General features: G+C 41.7%; 1 protein-coding gene across 33 annotated transcripts in view; it reads left to right on the top strand.

Moving 5' to 3' along the window:
- GRIP1 (glutamate receptor interacting protein 1) overlaps positions 1-22,502 on the top strand; it is a 598,160-nt gene that overhangs the window by 546,029 nt on the left and 29,629 nt on the right. For all 33 annotated transcript variants that reach the window (XM_070621989.1, XM_070621980.1, XM_070622003.1 and 30 more), the window contains 5 exons: positions 3,079-3,148; positions 4,710-4,855; positions 15,554-15,698; positions 18,031-18,170; positions 18,324-18,518. In XM_070621989.1, coding sequence (XP_070478090.1) covers positions 3,079-3,148; positions 4,710-4,855; positions 15,554-15,698; positions 18,031-18,170; positions 18,324-18,518 — 696 coding nt within the window. The remainder of the gene's footprint in view (positions 1-3,078; positions 3,149-4,709; positions 4,856-15,553; positions 15,699-18,030; positions 18,171-18,323; positions 18,519-22,502) is intronic.

Here is a 22,502-nt window from a genome sequence, read left to right as displayed (position 1 = left end):
TTGGAGAAAAACTTCCAGTGACATCATCTGGCTGGTTTGCAAAGGAGCCGTAAAAGATGTGACGATGAAGTATGAAAAAGTTTGTAGATGCCTCAAAAAATGCAGCTGTAGTAACAACGAAAACAACTAACACTGGAGACACGAGTGAAGAGTCTGAATTAAAGTTACTTTAGGAACTATGAGTGGGGAAAGGCAGTGTTTTCAATTTAATGTGTATCATATAACGGGATTTTTGTATCAATGTCTTCTCAGGCTTTCACTTCTGTATGTTTCATCAGTTTCTACGAAGATTTCAAGCAGTTATGACTTTTTTATTTCTTTTTTGGTACTGAATCCCCTTTTGTTGCCCTTATTTTCTTAGCCACACTCTTGACCCATTTAGTGTCACCTCCCCCCATGTGACGTATTTGTATGGCCCACCCAGTTGGAACCACTTTGCAGAAGAGAGAAGACTATTTCATGCCTAACGACCTTGTGAGATTTAACCAACGCTGCCTCTCCATTTTATCCAGCTTTGCTGGGGTTTCATGGCCAGTGCCCAGAGGAGAGGTGTTGTCTGCTCGTAATTGGTATTCAATAAATATGTGTTAAATGAACGATTCTGTGGGCACTCCAATAGCATTCAGAGCACTGAGTGCTAGTATATTGTCATCCAAAGTGTCACAAAGGCAGAAGCCCTTAGGGGTGAGGCAAGTCAGGAGTGAGATCCGTCCAATGAGGACAGCAGCAATGGGAGACGGAAGGCTCCATCTAAAGCGGGGAGTGGGAGAGTGAGTCCAGCGTTGCTGGACCATTGTAATAACAAACACTTATGCAGTGCATCTGTATTCTCTGGTCCAATCACTTTACTGTAAGAACTCAATCCTTATGACAAAAACTCTGTGAAGTAAGCACAATTATTATTCTTCACCACCATTTTGCAAACAAGCAAACTAAGGTGCCTAAAGACTGTGTGTTCAAGCACACGTGGCTAGTTAGTGGTAGAACCAGGATGTTGAACCCAAGCATTCTGGCTGCCAAGTCTCAACTTCATCACTATACCATATTGCCTCTCTAATTTTTTAAAAGAAGCTGTATAGCTGGATGAAATCTACTAATTTTTAAATGTTAGCAACTGATTTAATTTATTTAAAGCACTACAGGTCAAGCAAAGTATGCTTGGTTTGTGACTTCTCAGAGAGTGGGGAATTCACTAGCGTGGGCAGACCATGACTGAGCCCCCCGGAGCATGCATTACCACGTTGAACGTGCCTGGTAGGCATGGTCGTGACAGTATCGGAGCTCATACAGATTTAGCCCCACTTCTGGGTTCACTTCATCACTCCAGTGGGCATCTACTCTGATGAACCTTTCAAGCCTTGGATATGGACGTGGTTAAAAGAGAAAGAGAAGAATCTAGTAAACGTGTGAATGACCACCATACATGTCTATGGACCATAAGCAGTTTCAAACCTCTCTGCAAAGCTGTGTGTGTTTGTCCAAGAGGTCACAGGGCTATTTTCCTCTGTTGCAAAGATGACAGAGATGGGTTTGATCTATTCTCTTGCCTCCACTGTTGTTTTATTTCACACCATTTCAGTGGAACATGGATTTTTTTAAAAACCAAGGGAAACATTGAGTGCTCTGTGATGGTTACTACAGCTTGGCAAAATATTGTGTATATTCTTTGGCAGATGCTAGAAAAGTCGTATTTGCTGGTAATAACAAAGTTTTTATTTTTGTGCTCTATGCCCAGAACAATTTGCAGTTCTGAAACATGACATGAGTAAAAATGCTAGATGTCTATCTTTCTCTAGAGGAATTATATCAAATCATTGAGTGGAAGTTTGAATTATGAATTAATTGTGGTGAATGGAATGTTTTGCATTCTTTGCTAGAAGCCAAGGATAATGATTGAATGAAGTCCCATTAACATTTACTATGGACTAATTTAGACAGTGGGTAAGGTATCAGTATGTGTGTTTCCTTTTTCTTTCAATGTTATGTTGGGATATTAAACCATCTGTTCTTGTGCATAAACATTTTCCTGGGATTCATATGGGATTATGGGATATGATATGGTTCTATGATTGTTATGGGGTGATCGGACTGTTTATAATAAAATCTTACTTTAGGGGCCTTTTAATGATCCTTAAAAGGAAATCACTGCAGGCTTTAGGTTGGCAAAACGTCTTTCAGAGGCAAATTGTGTTTTACACATGTTGGTTTGGTTAATGCTGACTACCAAACTATTAAATTAAATGTACGCTTTCTAGGTCAAGATGATATTTTCGTGCTTATACAGACCATAGTTTGTTTTCAGGATTAATTCTAAGTAGACTCATTACTAATTGCTTTTCTTTCTCATCAAAAAGTTATAAAGCTCAAAACTGACCACTGTGCAGGACAATAGTTTTATCTGTAAACTCAATAAAAGTTACTTGTACATGTTTAGAATAAGAATACGTATAAAATATAAGTAGCACTAAATATTTACTACTGTCAATAAGATAAGATGGTCACATTTTGGAGCACTGGAGGTATGAATTCATGAGCAAAATTTTAAGATTTATAGTCTAGTAAAAGATTTCCTTCTAGAAAAGAACTGTAAATCAGTGATACTCATCCAGTTTCCCACCCAGTACACTTGAGTAATATGGCACGGTCCCATAGAGAGTGGTGTCTCCTCACCGGGAAGGAGTGAAGGAAGGGGTGGGAGAAGGGATCACGTATGAGGCCCACTAAGGGGAGCTCCCAGTTGCTTTTAACACTTTCCCATTGGCTTGTCCACCCTTCACTCCCTTCTCTTGAGAATCACAGATTGAAATAGATTTAAACCTGATCGGCAGCTCTCCAACTGCTTTCTCCAACTGCAAATTCAAAATGACTTGGCTTTAGTCTTTAAGTTTATAAGTACTTTAACGCAAACATTTTTATCTCAAGAAGATGTAATGGCACAGTTTCTAATGAATTTGTCGATCATCTTTGGTTTACATACAAAATGTTCTTGCATTAGCAGTTGTTAGAAACAGAGGAAATGTGCAGTAGTGGGTGAACCGTGGATGTCAAACTCTGACTGCTCTATCTTCCTTATTGCAGCACCATCCAGTAGAAAACCAGGAGACCCCCTCGTCATATCAGATATCAAGAAAGGCAGTGTGGCGCACAGGTAAGGAAAATGGATTTTCTGATTCATTCCAAGGAATTTCTTAATTAAAGCAGAAATAACTGCTTCCACACCCTAGGCAGACCTTGCTAATGGATCATGGCATTCTCAGTATTTCCCAGTCAGCCACTATTGATCAATCATATTTGACATCCCTAATGTCAATAGCTATATGGATCTCTCCCCTCATATCAATTTATTTCTGCACCCAGTACAGAAAATAATTACCTGAAAATGTTTTTAGGGTCTTTCATGAGTCCAGCATGGGCTCTCCTTCACTGATCATCTTCCATCCTTCATTTTCCAGCTAAAAAATGGAAAGTGGCCCCGATTACGAAAGACACCCCACCCAAGATAACAGTTTGTGGGAAAGCTTTGCTAGGTGCCGGAGTGTGCCTCCCGGGCAAGCCAGATCCTGGAGGCTAAAGCAATGTTCACGTCTCTTATTTGGTCCATATGCCATCAAAATCAGGGAGTTTCACACTTTTGATTTCACAAATCAAAAATATTTTTAAGTGATCGGGAATACTGATATAAGACTAAATTTCTTTTTATTTTTCAGTTAAAGACAAAAAAACATCATTATCACGGTCATTTTATTAAAGAAAAATCTTTAACTCATTGTATGAGTTTAGGTGTATATGTATGGGCTGAGATGCTGTGACAAGAAGACTCACAAACAGACTGGATCAAAGAAGCCAGTCTCACCAGCTTGCTTCAGTCATTGCTCCAGTCTAGCCATAGAGGGGAGCTGGGGGTGGTGCCCAGAGAGCCTGGAGCATGCATCTTTAGGGGGTGACCCAGAAGAAGAAAGGGGAGAATGGATGCTGGGAAGCAATTAGCAATCTCTGTCACAGACATAACACATAAAGGATAGTTGTTACCAAAACATAACCTTCCTTACAAATATGTGTGTGCGTACATACATGCACATACAAACAAGTATACATTCTCATTAATTTTCTCACTTCATGATGGACCTGAAAAGCTTTCAACAGACCGTGTGGTCCACAGGCAATATTAGGCTCTCCGTGGCACCTTCCAGACAGGTAGCGTCGATCCACCTTTTCTCCCTCATGCAGCCCCAGTGATTTCCCCCTGTGGAGATGGCACAGATGCCAAGACTCAGACCTCCACTAAGTCCATCCCACCTGCACTTCCCTCGCTCCCTCAACCCTCTCCTTGTACCTGGACTGCCAAGGATCAAAAGTGGTGCAACAATGTGGAGAAGCATGAGGACACCGAGCTCTGTAAATGCTGCCTGTGACCCGCCTTCCTAGGAACCTTAGAATTCCTGAGTGAAGCTTATATGTTGTCCTGGTCTGATGGAAAAAAGCATAAGAAAAAATGTTTTTTAATACTCTGAAATTTAATGTCATGGCAGCCATCCAAAATAAGACTGGGAAAAAAAAAGAGGGTTTGTCAATAAAATGCCATTTAAAAACAGTCGAAGAACCTCATTTCCTCTAAGGACTACCATAAGGCTACATTATGCTTAATGCCTCTTAAATGGCCTGGTGACGTGCTCATTGCTCATTATGCGTTGCTATGCTTTCATGAACAGAACTGGAACCCTGGAACTTGGGGATAAGTTACTTGCAATAGACAACATCCGGCTGGACAACTGTTCCATGGAAGATGCGGTTCAGATCCTCCAGCAGTGCGAGGACCTGGTGAAGCTCAAGATCCGCAAAGATGAAGATAATTCAGGTACTGACAGTCTCCGGGGCTAAGACTGACTTCTCTACCTGCCCATCTGTCACAAAAGATATTGCATCTTGATGTTTTACATACAGCAGCTGGCGATGACATTGCAGCAGTGTTTTACATAGTTAAAAGGGTCTTTAAATTGTACGCTGAGAGTGTAGTATCAATATTAAATAATGGTGCTTTTAAATTATATAATTAAGATGTTTTTATTATATAAACATTATTACAACCGTATTAAAATAATTTTTAGAGATGAAAACTAAATCATCACCGAATACCACTCTAATACAATGGAACTAGTCATTTGCTAATGGATATTTATATCACATAACCATAGTGCATGTTACAGTTTTACTTAACTTTAGAAACATACTACCATTTCACAAACCTTTAATATCTATCACTTTGATTTACTGCCTGTAATTTATTTACCATTCTTCCCTTCTTACTCAGATATCTACCCATGGTTTCATTATTGCAGGTGGTACAATCATGGATATTTTCATGTGTGGATATCTTTATTCAACTTTTCTTCTTCTTTTGAATTATTTCCTTAGGAAATATTCCTAGAAGTAGGATTGCTGAGTCAGTCAAAAGGAAACTTTGATGATTCCTGATGAGTCTGTACCCACGTGCTTTCTGAAAGGGCTGCATGCAGTTTTAGTGCTTCCAGGAATTTGTGAATACAGTGGAGCAGTGCACCGCACAATCTCCTGAAGAGCTGGTCAAAACAGCTCCTAGGCACCGTCCCCCACGGGCCTGAGATTCTGCATTTCTAACAAACTTCCTGTGATGCTGCTGTGGTCTGAGGACCACAACTGGAGTAGCCTTGCAGTAGAAGCCCTGTTATCTGATTATGATAAGAACCTAGAGCTAATGGGAAAAAGTCCATTGGTTGAAAGAGAGTCAGCCAGTGGGGGGAATTATAGAAAGTGATATCTATCCAAAACATAAACATTTAATTTAAAATTTTGCCAATCTTATGGGTGAAGCCAACATCTTTCCTATGAAGATCATCCTGCTGATTATAGTTACAAGTCCTTGTACTTGTTTGTTTGCCTAAACCAGACCCAAATAGACAGTTTATGATTTCTAGTTTTGCTTTTGTTTTATTGTGATACAGTTAGAATTATGGAATTTAAAGCAGTTTGAATGCTTACTCCATCTAGCTTATTTCCCCAATGTTTTCAAGTTTTTCCTCTACATAACAGTAGATTTGCCTAACGACCTCCCTTATTAAATTTCTCCAAAGCATTTAGTTTTGTTTTCATAGAACCACTATACTCATACTTCATAGGTTATGTAAGATTCATTAAATTACATAGTCACAATAACAAGTAAAACAGGCATAAACAGGCTTGGAAATAAACATCATTGACTCTAAGTTTTTAAGGTTACAACTCAATCGGTAGCAGAAACAGGTGCACAGAGGTACTAGAGAGAGAAACCTGTTACTCTGGAACATTCCATTTTACAAAGAAGATGAAGAGCCACAATTAATTCAGTAAATTGGTTAAAGGGAGGTTGGTTAAGAGAGCATCTACTGTATATAATTTCATCCCAACCAATAATGAGTTCTTGCCAATGCTCTGGGATCTCCTGTAACCAAACTGTCTAGATCTGGAGTTCATGGTCGTGTCCGGCCGTGTGTCTATGATTCCTACTCAAAGTCAAAACAAGTTGGTAGCTGCATCCATCAGTACATCTGGTAAGGATGATCATATCCAAATATATTTTATAACCAGTGTTGGAAAATATGCATATGTTTCTACTCATTGTTTCCCACGCAACTGATTTTCTTTACCAACATTTGCATTTGTCTCCTTACAAGCATGCTACAATTGCACTTTCTTTTGGGAATTTATTTCAAAAGAAGGATAAAGCCTTCAGCATCAGTCTGGGATCTGTCCTAGTGAGGAAGCAAAGCCCTGTGGAGAAACCCCTTTTGCATGATTTGCCAAGCTAAGCAGATCTCAGCTACCTTCCTTGCAGAGTGAAAAAGCCAAGCCAGAGATGAATATGTATGGTGCTCACGGTTGGCGATGCTCCCAGTTCGGAAGCCAGCTGTGCAGACACGTTAGGAGGAGTTTCAGAAACAACAGCTGAGCTCTTGAAGAGCCAGAGCTCTCTTTCAGATGCTTCTTTCCTTCGGCTCAATTTTGTCCCTTTATACCTTTCCCCTACAATCCCTATGCCTAGTATTATGGCAATTATCATGCTTAGTAAGTATTTTTTTAATTTTTAAGAGGTCTTATTTTTACAATCCAAAATCCTTCCATTGAAAACCACGCACCTACCCAAACTAAGACCGTAAATATACGTGTGAGAGACATATTTACCCCAAGCAGATTTTCTCAAATTGGTGTGGTAAAATACATACTCAGTCAGACATGTTTTTATAACAGACCACTATATGAGAATTATCATTGGATCATTGATTTGGAAGAATTTGAGTGATTCCAGTATCCTCTTCCTTCATGAGAATATATATATAATTTAAATAACTGAATTCTTTTTTCTTCAGAGCAAAGCAAGGGGGAATAATTCTTTGCAGTGTAAAACCTGGTTACAGATTAGTCCAAGGCAGACTATGTGGCCATAAAGAGTAGGCACTTTAAAATCAGGCCTGAGTTTGAAGTCCAGCTCTACCACATTTGGGCTGCACGAGTTCAGGCAAGTTATTTAACCTGTCTGAGGTCCAGCTCCATTTTCAGTAACATGCACACATTAATACCCACCTCTGGGAGCTGTTGTAAAATGAGAGAGAGATTTACCAGCACAGTCAGCATTAAATAGATGGGGACTCCTTTTATTATTACATCCTGAGATACCTTTCCCCACATTTTTTCTGCTTCTTCATCAAGATATAAATGAGTGGAAAATAAGCATTAATCATTACAACAGTCAGTGATTCTGGAAGTTCGATACTGTGCTTAATCTGAAATTAAGCTGATGCTTTGAATTGTTGCCATTATTTGTCTCAATATTTTAGAATGGTAAAATTCAATGTATATTCTCTACTCCCTGAAATATTGCTCATACTAATATTGGACTTCCTGTACTCCAGGAGTCTTCCAGTTCTTTCCTTAACTGTCTGCTCCTCTCCGTCCTTGGTTCTCTCATCAGTTACAGAAAGTTTATTACCATACTTGACATAACTTGGTTGCCTAAGCTAGTGGTACTGCAATCGGATTTATCAGATGTTGCTTCAAAATGTAAGCATGTTAATGCACTGGCTGCATTGATTTCACGCTCTGCCTTGTTCCTTACCCAAGGAGATGGTAGGACTGCTCTCAAACGATGTTGAAGTCTTGTTCATTCAGACAGGCCATCAGCATTCATTAAGTGTCTACAAGGTGCCAGGTACTGTGCAAATGACTGCCAGTTCTTAGATTAAAAAAGACACAATCCCTCCCCTTAAATTAGTCACCACCTTATGGGAGAACAGAAGAAAATCAATAATTCACAATATGATTAATGTTCTAGGTGTACACACAAAGGGTTAAGATAATGTAAGGCATCCCTTGGAGCCTGGGGAGCTCAGGAGATGCTTCTAACAACCTTGATCTTGAAGGTGTCTGGGTGGTGGTGTGAGAATTAACCAGAGGAAGAGGATGAGCCAATGCAGGGGATCAGAGAGCATGGCAGTCCCCGGCGCAGACAGAGCTGAAGCATAAGGTACGTGTAGGACTCAGTAGGAGGTGAGCCGCCAAAGCTTCCTGGAGCCAGATCGTTATGGTCCTTCTACCATGTTAAGAAATTTGAACTTTATGCCAGAAACTAATGGGGAGCCATTAAAAGACTTAGAGCAGGGAGTGAGGCCACAGTATTTGGTCAGTGACCACTGGCTGCAGTCGTTTACTGAAGTATTGAGCGAGGCGTTCCAGAGAGTCTGAATCTACGCCCTTTCTAGCCCAGGCTGGGGGAGGCAGTCGAATGAAACGACCAAGAACACTAGACTGGCCTCACAGCTGACCAGCTGGCAAACTTGGAAAATTAACTGCTCTGAGCATCGGTTTCCTCATCTATAAATGTCCACTTAATGCCTACTCTGCGTGGCTGTTTTAAGGACAAAGGAGGTAATATATTTAAGCACTCAGCCATAATGTTCGGCACCTAGTAAAGCCCAATGAATGCTAACGATCAACAGCCGTTATTAGGATGTTTTTTTAAATCAATTTTAGCTTTATTTTGTGACAGCCCAATCTTTGGAACCCTGGGACTGTCAGGATCCCCTCCTCTATATTCAGAGAACACTCTGCCTGCAGGAGCTTTTGCCTTTGTCATCCCTCATAACCACAGAACATAAATCTACAGGAGCCGAATGGTTCTCGCCTGGGTCCAAGGCTCCAGGACAAGGCTGCTACCCAATCCCCAGGCCCCAAAGATGCGGATGACCCAGTTGAAATAAAATCTGTTGTTTCGCCTCTATTGCATCTAGATCCAATGTAAATGAAGAGGCGAGAGTTGGAGGTCTGAGAAGGAGCCCAGATGTGAAACAGTAGAGAATTTGGGGGGAGCTGTGGGAAGAAAGAGGTGGAGGCTTCCAAATCTGTCCCAAATGATTTCCAAGAGCCTGCTTGGTATTACTGCCTTTGCACCAATCAGATACGCAGCTGCTAATGATTGCTCTCTCGATTAAGAGCACCTCACTTCTAATACATGGGGTGTTTTTAGAGACCATAAATTGAGTATTTTACCTTCATGGGCTCTGATCTGCATAGAGAAACATCTCCAGGCTGCAACTTATTCCATCTGAAGCAAATTGCCTTTACTCGTTTCCAAATAAAGTCTTATGCAAATATAGCCTTAGTACCAGTTAAATCTGCCCTTCAAAGATTTGGGCTTTCGTATTTTTTTCAGTCCATCGCTGTTAAGCCAGCTAAGTAATCTGCAGCTGCTTTTTTCCCCTGAAACTAGATGGAAGCAGCAGAGACGCTCCGTCACCGGCAGCCGTGATCCTGGCTGTGCTGGAGCAGTGGCAGGGTTGTTTTGGCAAGAGGCTGGCTCCAAGAAGAACCTATGAGAGATTTTTTTAAAAAGTACTCTTCTCTATTTTCATGCTTGATCTCTCAAAGTAATGGTTCTCGAACTCGAGTGGGCATCACAATCGCCCAGAGTGCTTGTTAAACACAGATGATGAGGTCGGCCCCTGCCCAGAGTTTCTGACTCCTGCAGGTCTGGGCTGGAGCTGAGAATTTGTACGTTTAGCATGTTCTCAGATGATGAAGTTACTGGCCCCAGCACCACACTTTGAGAAGCAACCTGGCTTGGAGACTTATAAATGATCGCTTACATAAAGAAATTTAAATTCTGCTCTTAAAGACTCAACAACTCCCTGGAACTCTGTTGCTACATGGTTTTGATATGGCCAAGTAAGATGACCACACAACAGTAAGGAAGCCATAGTGGGTGTTGTTCTAAATGGTTTATTTTCTCAGGCCTGTTCAACTCCGAGGGCTGTAGCCACACTCTGAAATAAACTCCATTACTTTTAGTTGGAGTGAACTTTGATTGACCTCTACATTTATGCACTCCAAAGGCTCTCTCCCTGGTCCCAGCCCCCTGTTTGGTCGTAGAAGCAGCTGCCTTTATGGATTCAAGCCAGATAGTGTTCATTTTGTTAAACAGGCGGCACTCAAGAAGCCCGAAAATAACATTGCAGATAAGTAATGCTGCAATTTTACATCTGTTGCATGGTCCCATTAATTTTCTTAACTAGAGCGAGCAGAACAAACAAGTAGGCTGGCCCCCTTTCATGTCTTTCACTAATAGTTGTAAACCTTCTGTTGTGATATAAAAGCTGCTTATAATATCATTAACATCTGTGTAGGCTCACTTTGAAACTTGCTGGTGAGCCTACATTTTTCCTTCTCAGAAAGTTTCTGTTCTGGTTAAATACTCCAGTTGCTCCTTTCTAAGCTGGAGCAGCCCCAAGGAGAGAGTGTCTTGGAATGCTTCCACCTCCAAAACGGTCTGAGCCTAAATGGCAGTTATCACCCCCTCCAAAGCTGCAGGCCTTACAGCTGCCAGTTGGGCAAGAGCCCGAGAAGGCAGATGGAGTTGGAAGTGCAGCCTGAAGCCACGCCAACGCTCTGGGAACTGTGGAAGGAGGGCACTCCGGGTCCGCTGGTCCCCACAACGGCAGCCCAGGTCTTCTTCTCACACTTTGAATGAGCCAGGTTGGGTCTGCATCACCTAGGAGAAGGAAGGTAGACCTCGGAGCAGCAGGGAGCGTGACTCACGAGCGCTCCTAGAGATCTCTCCCCTGGGAACCAGCGGCTGCAAGCTGACATCCATTCATCCTTTGGCTCATTTGTTCAGGCATTTACTGACTTTTCCTTGGGGCCAGACAGTTCTAGACCCTGGGGATAAGAAGATAAAAATCTTTGTTTTCAAGGTGTTCCTCTCTAATGGAGGAGACAAGTAGAGAGACAAAACATAGAGTGAAAAGTCTACACTAGAACATGCATTCTCGATGGGGGCAAAAATTGGTTCTCGGGCAGCAAAGAATCTTAGATATGACATTACCCTCCCCAACTGAGTCTTCTTCCTTTGTATTTAATTTATTTTGTAAGGGAGAATTTAAATTTAATTTAATTTTTTTCCTCGGCGGGGGGAGGGGGACAAGAATTAAAATAAGCAGTTGAGAAACATTAAAAGAATACACTGCAGCTGTGCGGTCTCTCAGAAAGGCCTCTAGTCCCAACTGAGGAGCCAGGAAGCCTTCCTGAAACACAAGGCACCTGAGCCAAGTTGCAAAGTAAGAGTAGAAATTCTCCACGGGAGAAAAGATGTGTGTGCACAGGGAGTAACATGTGCCCCGTTAAAGATGTTAGAAAAGTGCTTTTTAAGAAACTGCAGGTGGTTCATTGAGGAGAGAAGTTAGGGATTGTGATGGGAAAGGGCAGTGTGAGCCTCTGCCGACATGGAGGCTGCAGCTCAGCTCTTGCAAAGGGGTTGATTTCCTTCTTGAATGGGGCAATCAATGAGAAGCTTCAAGGAGGAGAGTAAAGTATTCAGATTTATGCTTTAAACAGGAAGAGAAGGAATTATATGTTGGCAGCACTGGTGAAAATAGATGTGAGGGAAAGAGGCAAAGATTGGATCGCAGGCAGGACAACAATTTAGGAAGAAACCGTTGCTGTGAAAAACTGGGCAGAGCTGAGGTGGGGCCTCCTCTAGAGCAACGGGCAGTGCATGCTCTGGGAACCTTGCCTGGTGGGCAGATGGGCCATCGGGTCTGGATGAGACAGTGTACGGGCAGCCACCACCACCATCATCTATGAAAGTAAGGAAACCAGACTAATTAAATATCTATTTATTCGAGGCATCCACGTGGGGTTTTCTAAGGGAATTAATATCTTTTTCTTTTAAAAAATTTTAGGATGAAAATTTCAAATGTATTTTAAAAAATAGAGAAAAATGGTGTGATGAACTATCATACATCACCTAGCATCAATGATTATTAACTTATGATTGATCTTGCTTCATCTATATTCCCCCCAATTTCCCCACCTCACCCACACACTGAATTCTTTTGAAGAAATTCCAGACATCATATCATCCCATCTTGTAAATATTATTAGCATATCCCTAAACAATACTCTTTTAAAAGACCTCTAAACTATGTAACTAAATATCATCACATTTAAAATATGAGCAATAATTCTTAATATCATCAAATATTCACTCAATGTTCCCATTTCCCTGATTTCATATACACGTAAAAATAAATGGATAGGTAGGTAGATAGATAGGTGACAGATAGATAATTTTAAAACAGTTGGTTTGAATTAGGACCCAAAAAAATCTACTCATCACTTTTGGTTGTAATGTCTCTTAAATCTCCCCTTTATGGCTTTTATTTCTGACAGTTTACTTGTTGAAGAAATCAGAAATCATCTTCCATTTCTGTCACAATCTAAATACAGCATCCCTCTTCCTGCTTCCATCCCAATGTGGTCTCAGGAACATGTCCTTCTTCGTTAAGACGCCACCATCTTCTCGATTTGCATCTCCATCACTATTTGTCCCCACATAAGATGACCTTTAACTGACTGTCCTGAACCTATTTACTCCATCTCTGGTGTTAGTTTGTCATCTTTGTGATACAAGGTGCAGAACTGTCCAGAAGTAACACAGGGCGCTCCCTCTGGTTGCCTGAAGACTGAGCTAACCAGAACCCGGTTCTGCCCGTCTCCCAGGGAGCAGGACTGCACGCACGTGCGGCTTCCCATGGACCAGTGGTGGTTTTCATCCGGCTTAAAGTCCCAACTGTAATTTCCCACAGGTTCCTGGGCTCCAGTGCTGGGCGCTGTCATTTCCTACAGCTCCCATAAAGAGCTGATGGCAAATCCAGAAAGCTTGGTGCCCATTGACAAGGTTGCATACACACCCACACTGAATGGCCAGCAGAGTGCCCAGTGGTAACAATATTGAACTATGCCAGGGTTTGCTAACCAAATGACTCTCCTCTACTTTCATCCAGAATATAGTTGGTGGCGCAGGCTGCAAAGCACATATAAGATACCCAAAAATACCCTCTTCATTTATGTCAAGCCACTTCTGAAGGGTGATGATATATCATGGTGTAGGAAAACTTAGACTTTTGACCTCTGCCTCCATTTTTTGATTTCCCTGTGTTTCGTGGTGCTTCTCTCAGAGGCTCCTTAGCAGACTATCAACAGCCTGTTCACCACAATTTGAGTCGAAACCTGGAAGAAGTTTGTGAACCATCAAACAGAGCTATTGAAGGCTTGACATGGAGCTGCCCTTATAAATTTGATTTTAGATTTTGAATTAGATTTTAGATTAGGTATGTATACCCTAAAATGTTGATCTAAACATGGCAGCATGTGGTAGATGGTCTTTAGTTCTCTATGTTTGGAGCATATTAAGAGTAGAGCATCGAGGGGCCAGCCTGGTGGCGCAGCAGTTAAGTTTGCACGTTCCGCTTTGGCAGCCTTGGGTGCGCCGGTTCAGATCCCAGGTGCAGACCTATTTACCGCTTGGCAAGCCATGCTGTGGTACGCATCCCACATAGAAAGCAGAGGAAGATGGGCATGGATTTTAGTTCAGGGCCAGTCTTCCTCAGCAAAAAAGAGGAGGATTGGTGACAGATGTTAGCTCAGGGCTAATCTTCCAAAAAAAAAAAAAAGCGCATAGCATTGAGGAAGGGCCAGCCCCAAGGTTAAGTAGTTAAGTTCACATGCTCCACTTTGGCAGCCCAGGGTTTCCATTCTGATCCTGAGCGCAGACATGGCACCACTCATCAGACCATGCTGAGGTGGCGTCCCAGATAACACAACCAGAGGCACTCACAACTAGAATATACAACTATGTACTGGGGGCTTGGGGGAGAAAAAGAAGAAGGAAAAAAGAAGATTGGCAGCAGCTGTTAGCTCAGGTGCCAATCTTTAAAAAAGAGTAGAGCATTGAGGAAGTGGAGGTGATGGGTACATTCCAGAACTCCCAATCTATGGCCGGAGGTGAAGTAAGTGCTGGTGAGAGGAGATGTCGCTTCCTACGTTACTCTATAGACCTTTATTTTATATTCATTGTAACTCTTCACTGCACACACATAATTGAATTGTTAATTCAAGCTTTTCTTTCCCTCCTTATTTTAGGGTTTCATATCATAAATGAACAGCTGCTCATTGCAGAAATGTGACTGTATGAATGCCTTGCTATGACACAGTCTGACTGCAAAGCTGACTGTTTTGTTAAAGTAGCTACTGGGCCATTTCATTGTATCCTTAGGTAGAGAAATGAAACAGCTCCTTAACCATTCCCAGCTCCCAGGCCCTAGGAATAAAACAAGAAATGCTCAAAGGCTTTAAGCATGTCATAAGGAAATAAACGACTTCATATTTGCAACCTTGACAGCCATGAAACGCAGCCATGTTGAACGTGTCCCATGACATCTGTCAGGCCAATGCTCTAGGCAGACCACAGTAACAATGTTTTCCTTCATACTGATGTTAAATAGTGAAAACTAGTTCATGACAGTGTGGCAGCCTGGTACATGCTACTTTCTGAAACATGATATGGCTTTTGATCTCCAGGGCAGAGAAGAGATTGTCACTCAAACTTCTGCTTTCATATCCGTGAGTTCGTCAATAGGATTCACGTTGTAAGACACAATCAGTGGAATGATATGTAGGGGATTCTAGATTTCCCAGCCAATCTCTCTAAGCCCCATTTAACCATGTGTATGTTGGTTTGCTCCAACCCTGAGTAAGATCAGCTTTTCTATGTTGAAAGTTAGTTTGCTTGTAAAGCCTGAAAGTAAGAGTTACATGGCTCGACCTCTTTGTCCCTGCATGACTCTCTCCTCCCATATTGCCTGCTCAGCCATGTTCATTCCACAGGTATTTATGGCATGCTTACCAAATGCTGAGCGAGCTTGTGCTAGGCATGGATGCAGTGGAGGGGCTACAGGGCCAACTGGGTGGGTCACTTACAGGGTCAAAACGTAAGTCATTAGCCGGTGAACCAACACTGATGACAACTACCTCCCTGTATTAGATTTTAATATCCCACTAAGGAAATGCTACTTCCCAAAATAATTATTTTCTGATACATAATGCTTTGATGATGATGTTTTGAAATTCTTATTTTATGTATGAATATATGTGTCTTATTACTTTGCTTTTTCTGAAGAAATCAATTATGACTCCGTGGCATTTATTGCAGATGAGCAAGAAAGTTCTGGAGCAATTATTTACACCGTGGAGCTTAAGCGCTACGGGGGACCCCTTGGCATCACAATTTCAGGAACTGAAGAGCCGTTTGATCCTATAATCATTTCCAGCCTCACTAAAGGGGGATTAGCTGAAAGGTAAAATTTGAAGGAATTGGTACAATTATGTGTGTCTGAGATGGGTTTCCTTCCTCTCAGCCACGTAGAAACACTCTCCCTTCTGCTGCTTGGTTATCTGTTGTTTTTCAAATCTGCACAAAGGATTGATTGTACAGCTTGAGGACTCTCAGGCAGAGCTCCCACTTGACTGTGAGGGGCATCTTACAGGCGGTAAAAGGTGTCACACGTTTAGCATTGATGTTAGTCTCCAGAAATGTATAAACTGACCGCAGTCGACTGGAAGTAGATTTATATTGTGTCCATTTTGAGAAGAGGAGACTAAAGTTCAGGGAGGTTAAAAGGCTTGTCCGATTCAATTCAGCAAATATTTACTGAGCCCCTATTGCCTGACAGGGACTGGCCTTGGCAGTCGTGTTTTCAGGAGAGGATGACACAGGCTTTGTCCTCAAAGATGTCAGGAAACAGAGTGTAGTGATCCATCTTAATAATACCTTGTAACTTGGAATGCCCGTTTGTTCCTCTGGCAGTGATGCACACACACCCCTCCTCCCCACATTATACTGCATTTCTTTTTAGACATGTTGTAGGGCATATTCCAAGCCCTATAACCAGGTCTTTCCTCTGGTAACCCAGCTCAAGATGCACACCCATCGTTCCTGCTGACACTTGGAGACAGTGCTTTGCAACATAGAGATGTAGCATTGCAAGATTTTGGAGCTGCAAGGTACCTTAGCAATCCGCTCATCCAGCATCTTCATCTGTCAGATGAGGGCCCTGAGGCAGCTCACACAGGGCCACGCTGTTGGAATTTCACATCCTGCTATTAACAGAGACCCCTATGATACAGCATCCTTCAGCTGTCCTCCTGTCCTGGGTTTCTCTGTTAGGGAGACAACAAGAAAAGACTCATATTGATCTGCTTCAGCAACCTACTGGTCAAGTGTTCTCTGGCTTACAACATAGATCTTTCCTAAACTAGAGATTCTGTATTGAAGAATAAAGTGATTTTTTTTCAGGGAAAAGAGTTCCTCAAGAGTAGATGCACTGGTGGCCTTGTGAAGCAGCCCTCATAACCTGTATGACCCAGTGTCACTTCTGTTGCCCTGGTGGCTGCTGCCCAGCACCCCGGAAGCAGGCTGTGGTCAGAGCCCTCCGTCACAGCAGCCCTGTGCGTTGGGCCAACTCCTTCACTCTTTGCATTTCAAGTGAGCCAGGGCAACAGGAAGCTGGCACCTGCAATTTGCACTCCACAGCCTTCAGTCAGGGGGAGAGATCTGAGTTTTTATACCATCCCTGAGCTTGACTACTAGGAGTCTACTCCTTCCCACCCAGAGCTTCCAGAAAAGATAGATAATGGCGAACATTAGAATTAGAAATTGCAATCTGCTAGTTCACAGTTGGGTGAGGATGGGAAGAGAAGGGGAAAGGCCAAAGATTTTTTAGGTTATTGATCACTAAATTAATTTTCTTCTTCCACATTTCAAGCAGCATGCTAGACCCCTCACTCAAATATGTTTTCCTTTTTAGTCCTCAGGGCTTCCCTGTGAGATGAGTATGTCATTGTAGTGATGAGGAAACCGACACCCAGAGAGGTTAAAATAAGGTGCCCAGCAGAGGGGGAAGTGGTGTACCCACAACATGACTAACAAAAATGTACAACTGAAATCTCACAAGGTTGTAATCTATCATAACATTAATAAAAAAAAATAATAATAAGGTGCCCAGGTCACACAGCGGGTAGGTGGCAGAGCTGGATTCACCTGTAGCACTAATTGATTCCTGAATTCAGACTTTTCAATCCTTGGAATCACCAACGGGGGGCCCTGCCATACCAGGGTCTGGTGTCTGTCCCCGTCTCTCTGAGCCTCACCTTCCGTGAGCCGCGGTAATGATTATGTTCAACATTTTAAATCTGTAGAAAGAAGGAACGCTCCATGCTAAACATTGCTACATTTATTGTTCAACATCATTTATTTCCTTGGGATTTTTTTTAATTGAGGTAAAATTGGTATATAACATTGTATAAGTTTCAGGTATACAACATTATAATTTGGTCCTCAGGATTTTTAAGAGAGTTACCAAATGACTCAGCTTTCTTGGAATTGGAAAAGCACACAAGTCCATTTTAAATACTAATTAAAACAATTTTTCTAATTTTATTTGGAACTAAAAAGTAAGTCACAACAGATGCAATTATCTGGTAACATTGCCCAGGAGAAAGCTAGAAGTGGCTTCTAGAGGCCTTCACCCAGTCTTTATTATTATGAATATATAAAGGATGTCAGGGACTTTATATTCAGTAGCGTGCAGGGATTATTTCTACCTTTCTTATTACCGTTTGGTGTTTCAGAACTGGCGCAATCCACATAGGAGACCGAATCCTAGCCATCAACAGCAGCAGCTTGAAGGGGAAGCCCCTGAGTGAAGCCATCCATTTGTTACAGATGGCGGGAGAGACTGTCACCTTGAAAATTAAGAAACAGACAGATGGTAAGTGGGTCAAGAGCCACGATTAAGGATTTCCAGTGCATTTCTTTTCCTATGTGTGTATTTCTAGGGAAATGGCTCTCCAGCCAGCAAATGTTTGAATATCTTTTTATTTAAATTTACTCTCATACTTAAACTCCTTTCCTGTCTTTAAAGCTCAGTCAGCATCAAGTCCCAAGAAATTCCCCATTCCCAGCCACTTGAGTGACCTGGGAGATGTGGAGGAGGACCCCTCTCCAGCACAGAAGCCAGGCAAGCTCGCCGACATGTACTCCTCCACTGTGCCCAGTGTGGACAGTGCTGTGGACTCATGGGATGGCTCTGGAATTGATGCCAGCTATGGCAATCAAGGTATGTCCTAGCCTTGGGGAACAGAGGATTTGTCCATGTTGAAGCCTGTGTTTCTCAAAGATCCACCCTCTGCTCTGTGAAGAGAGTGTCTTTATTTTACTTGTGTCTGCATCCATGCAACCACATTGAATATGGTGGCCTTCATGCTGATCAGTCATGAACATTTATCAAACAGTAGCGGGCCCCCGTTACCTCTGCTCATGTCCAGGAGCTTGTCCGTCATAGATTAATCTGAGGCAAACCGTGCAATGTAATGCTTCACTGAAGACCGCCCCCACTGTCTTACTTTGTTAGCAAGCTTTCCACAAGGATGGAGTGGGGGGTGCTGGGGTGCGCGTAAGAGATTAGCCCATGATTTGTGATCCAATTTATTCCTTCCTCCTCCTGACCTTTAATAGAGACTTGTACAAGTTTCCCAAAAACTCACTATTAGAGAGTTGTGATCACTATGTATATGTAGTAGATTTTTCTTCATACAGATCTACTTCATGTGAAGAAGCATAAGCTACGTTAAAACTTAAATCTCACAAACAGAACAGGAACCACAAAAACTGTTAGACTGAATCAAGAGTATCAACTAAAAGCTTCTCTTAAAAATGTTTCCTTCCCAATGATACATAGCATCAAAAGTTCTTTGTATTTCTCCATATCTGAGCCTGACTTTCTCTGTAATGCCTTGTATAAATTCCACACTCTGAATCCCTTTTCTGCTCTGGATTTCAGTCAGTCAGAGAATAAAATATGTAAGTGAACAGTTTGGGGAGCATGTGTTAGGGTATGAGGTCGCTTTGTAACTCTGTCAACTGCTTTTTAGGAGAGTGTGTATCCAGTCTGCTCTCTTCCTGCTTGTCCTAGTTTCTTCTCTCAGCTTTTGCCTTTGCCTGTGTCCCTCTCTGTGAAATCCCCTGAAGGGTGTGGTGGAGAAAAATGAAAAGAAATGATGCTTCAAGGTTGTCAAGTTGTTAAAAATGATATTGGAGTTTGATAGAGAAAGTATTTTAACACCCAAAATCGTATTGAGACTTTCGCGTCTCTGACAATTAATTTTTCCAAGCCATAATACCCTGTTACTTCTATCAGAGTAGACTCTGAGGTTTATTTACTGATGTGCTTGTTGGTTTATTGTTTATTAATGTGCAGACTTTTTTGTTACACAGGTTTTTGTGACGATGTTATTGATTTTAATGAATTCTGCCCCCTAAGGTGATGTGCAAGAACTTAGCCACTCCGTCCCTTTACGCCATAGGATCAGAACCATGATGACCATAGTAAATAGACGGACAGTCTTCCCCTCATTAGTGAAAAATGAAGAACCATTTATTATTTGTGATACATTTTGAAAATGTGAAATCCTAGACAGAGAATAGTAGTCATAATAATATTAAATTTGGCATTTATAAATTAGAAATCTCTCTGAGGTTGAAGAGAGATGAGAGATAAGTAGAGAAAATGGCCATCAGGACAGAATTGAAGTCCTCCGAGGTGATGAAAAAGGAGTAGCAATACCTTGTGTTTGTAAAACGCCTGAGAGTTTTCAAAGCACTTTCACATAACTAATCTCAAGTGATTAGAGAATGAGCTCAATGAACATGGAAGCAGAAAGACCAGTTATCGCAGGATCTCGGTGTTAGGAGAGAATTAGAAGTCAGCTGGTCTGACACCCGGTGCTGCCCTGAAGCCATGTCCAGCCTCGCTGCATGCCATCATGCTGCCCAGGCTGGACGCCCGCGGTGACAGGCGCTCCCTAACTACGGAGACAGCTCCCCTATGTCCACGTACAAGGCTCTGACAGCACAGAAGTTCTCACGTGCTGAGCTGAAGTCTGTCTGCCTGCAGCTTCTGCCTGTTTGTCCTAGTTCTACCCTCAAGGTCATTCAGAACTAGATTAAGGCCTCTTCCACTTGACAGCCTTCAGATGCTCAAAGATGCTACATGTCTCTCGTGAGTCTTCCCGTCTCCAAACAAAATAGCCCCAGTTCCTTCAACTGTTCCTCACATAACTTACTTCTGAGTATCTTTATCATCCTGGGGGCCTCTCTTCTGCATATGTTCAAGTTTAACTCTACACTTATTAAAGTGCAGCTCTCAGAAAGGAAAGTCACGCAACAGTCTGACAGCCCAGAGCAACTCAAGCCTGGCCCCTTCATCACTGAAGGTTACAGAAGCTATTGGTGCAGCCTACCTAGACATAAGAATGTCGGTGCTCACACCCTATCTGTCCCTCATTTTGAGCTTACTGTTTACCAAGATCTCAAAGTCTGGCTTTTTTTCCCATCTACTTGTGATGTTGGGTTAAACCACATCTGTCCAGATTGTGCTTGTGAAGTTGACTTTTTAAAAGCAAGATAGGGGAGCCGACCTGGTGGTGCAGCGGTTAAGTGCTCACCTTCTGCTTCAGCAGCCCGGAGTTCGCTAGTTCAGATCCTAGGTGCTGACTTAGCACCTCTTGGCAAGCCATGCTGTGGTAGGCATCCCACACATAAAATAGAGGAAGATGGGCACGGATGTTAGCTCAGGGCCAGTCTTTCTCAGCAAAAAGAGGAGGATTGGTGCAGATGTTAGCTGAGGGCTAATCTTCCTCAAAAAAAAATCTTATGCTTTGGACTCCTTGTATCTTGTTCATTCCTCCTTCTAACTCTGAGAAAACCCTATGATTGCTTTCCTTGGATTTGGCAAAGATGAATCAATACAAGAGGAGACTGACAAATTGGTGGGACCTGCACTCTGTCTTCTCATGGACAGTGTAGCTCTTTTGGTGTCTATAACTCTTGACTCTCAACTCAGGTAGCTATGACCCTGTCTTATCGCATCATAATCTTAGATATTTCTTTTTTTCTTTTCAACTTTATTGAGGTATAAAGGACAAATAAAAGTGTATATGTTTAAAGTTTACAATGTGATGATTCGATACACATATATATTGTGAAATAATTACCACCATCAAGTTGATTAACATATCCATCACCTCACATAGTTACCATTTTGTGTGTGTGGTGAGAATGCTTAAGATCTACTTTCTTAGCAAATTTCAAGTATACAATATAGTATTATTAACTATAGTCACCATGCTGTGCATTAGATCCCCGCAACTTAGTCATCTTATAAATGAAAGTTTGTACCCTTAGACCAACGTCTCTCCATTTCTCTGGCAACTACATTCTACTCTCTGTTTCTACAAGTTTGGCTTCTTTGTTGTTTTCTTTTCAGGTTCCACATATAAATGAGCTCGTATAGTATTTGTCTTTCTCTCTTTGGCTTATTTCACTTAGCATAACATCCTCCAGCTTTATCCATGTTGTTGCAAATGGCAGCATTTTCTTCTTTTTTTATGGCTGCATGATTTTCCATTATATATATATATATACAGTCATGTGCATAGTGATGTTTTGGTCAATGACGGATCTCATATATGACAGTGGTCCCATAAGATTAATACCATATACCAGGTGTGTGGTAGGCTATACCATCTAGGTTTTTGTAAGTACACTCTATGATGTTTGCACAACAATGAAATGGCCTAATGACGCATTTCTCAGAATGTATCCCTGTCATTAAGCTGCATATGACTGTGTACCACATTTCTTTATCCATTCATCCATCAGCAGACACTTAGGTTGTGTCCATATCTTGACTATTATGAATAATGCTGCAATGACATGGGAGTAAAGACATCTCTTTGAGATACTGACTTTATTTCCTTTGGCCCAGAAGGGGGATTGCTGCATCCTTTGAGGTCATTTTGATCATTTGTATTCTTTCAGAAAAAAAAAATCCATTTCCTCAAGGTTTTCTAATATATTTGCATACAGTTAAGTAATCTCTTGTTTGATTCTTTTTATTTTCTTGGTTTCTATAATTATATCCCCAATATTGTTTCGTATTTGGTATATTTGTGTTTTTATTCTTTTTTTCCCCATGATTGTATTGGTAATGGCTTCTTTTAATTTAGTATTTTTTCCCAAAGAACTGACTCTTGCATTTATG

Source organism: Equus przewalskii, chromosome 5 (assembly GCF_037783145.1).
Source record: "Equus przewalskii isolate Varuska chromosome 5, EquPr2, whole genome shotgun sequence".
In the NCBI taxonomy this organism is placed as follows: domain Eukaryota; kingdom Metazoa; phylum Chordata; class Mammalia; order Perissodactyla; family Equidae; genus Equus; species Equus przewalskii.
Note: the sequence above shows the minus strand (reverse complement) of the source record. Positions and strands in the feature narration are given on the sequence as shown.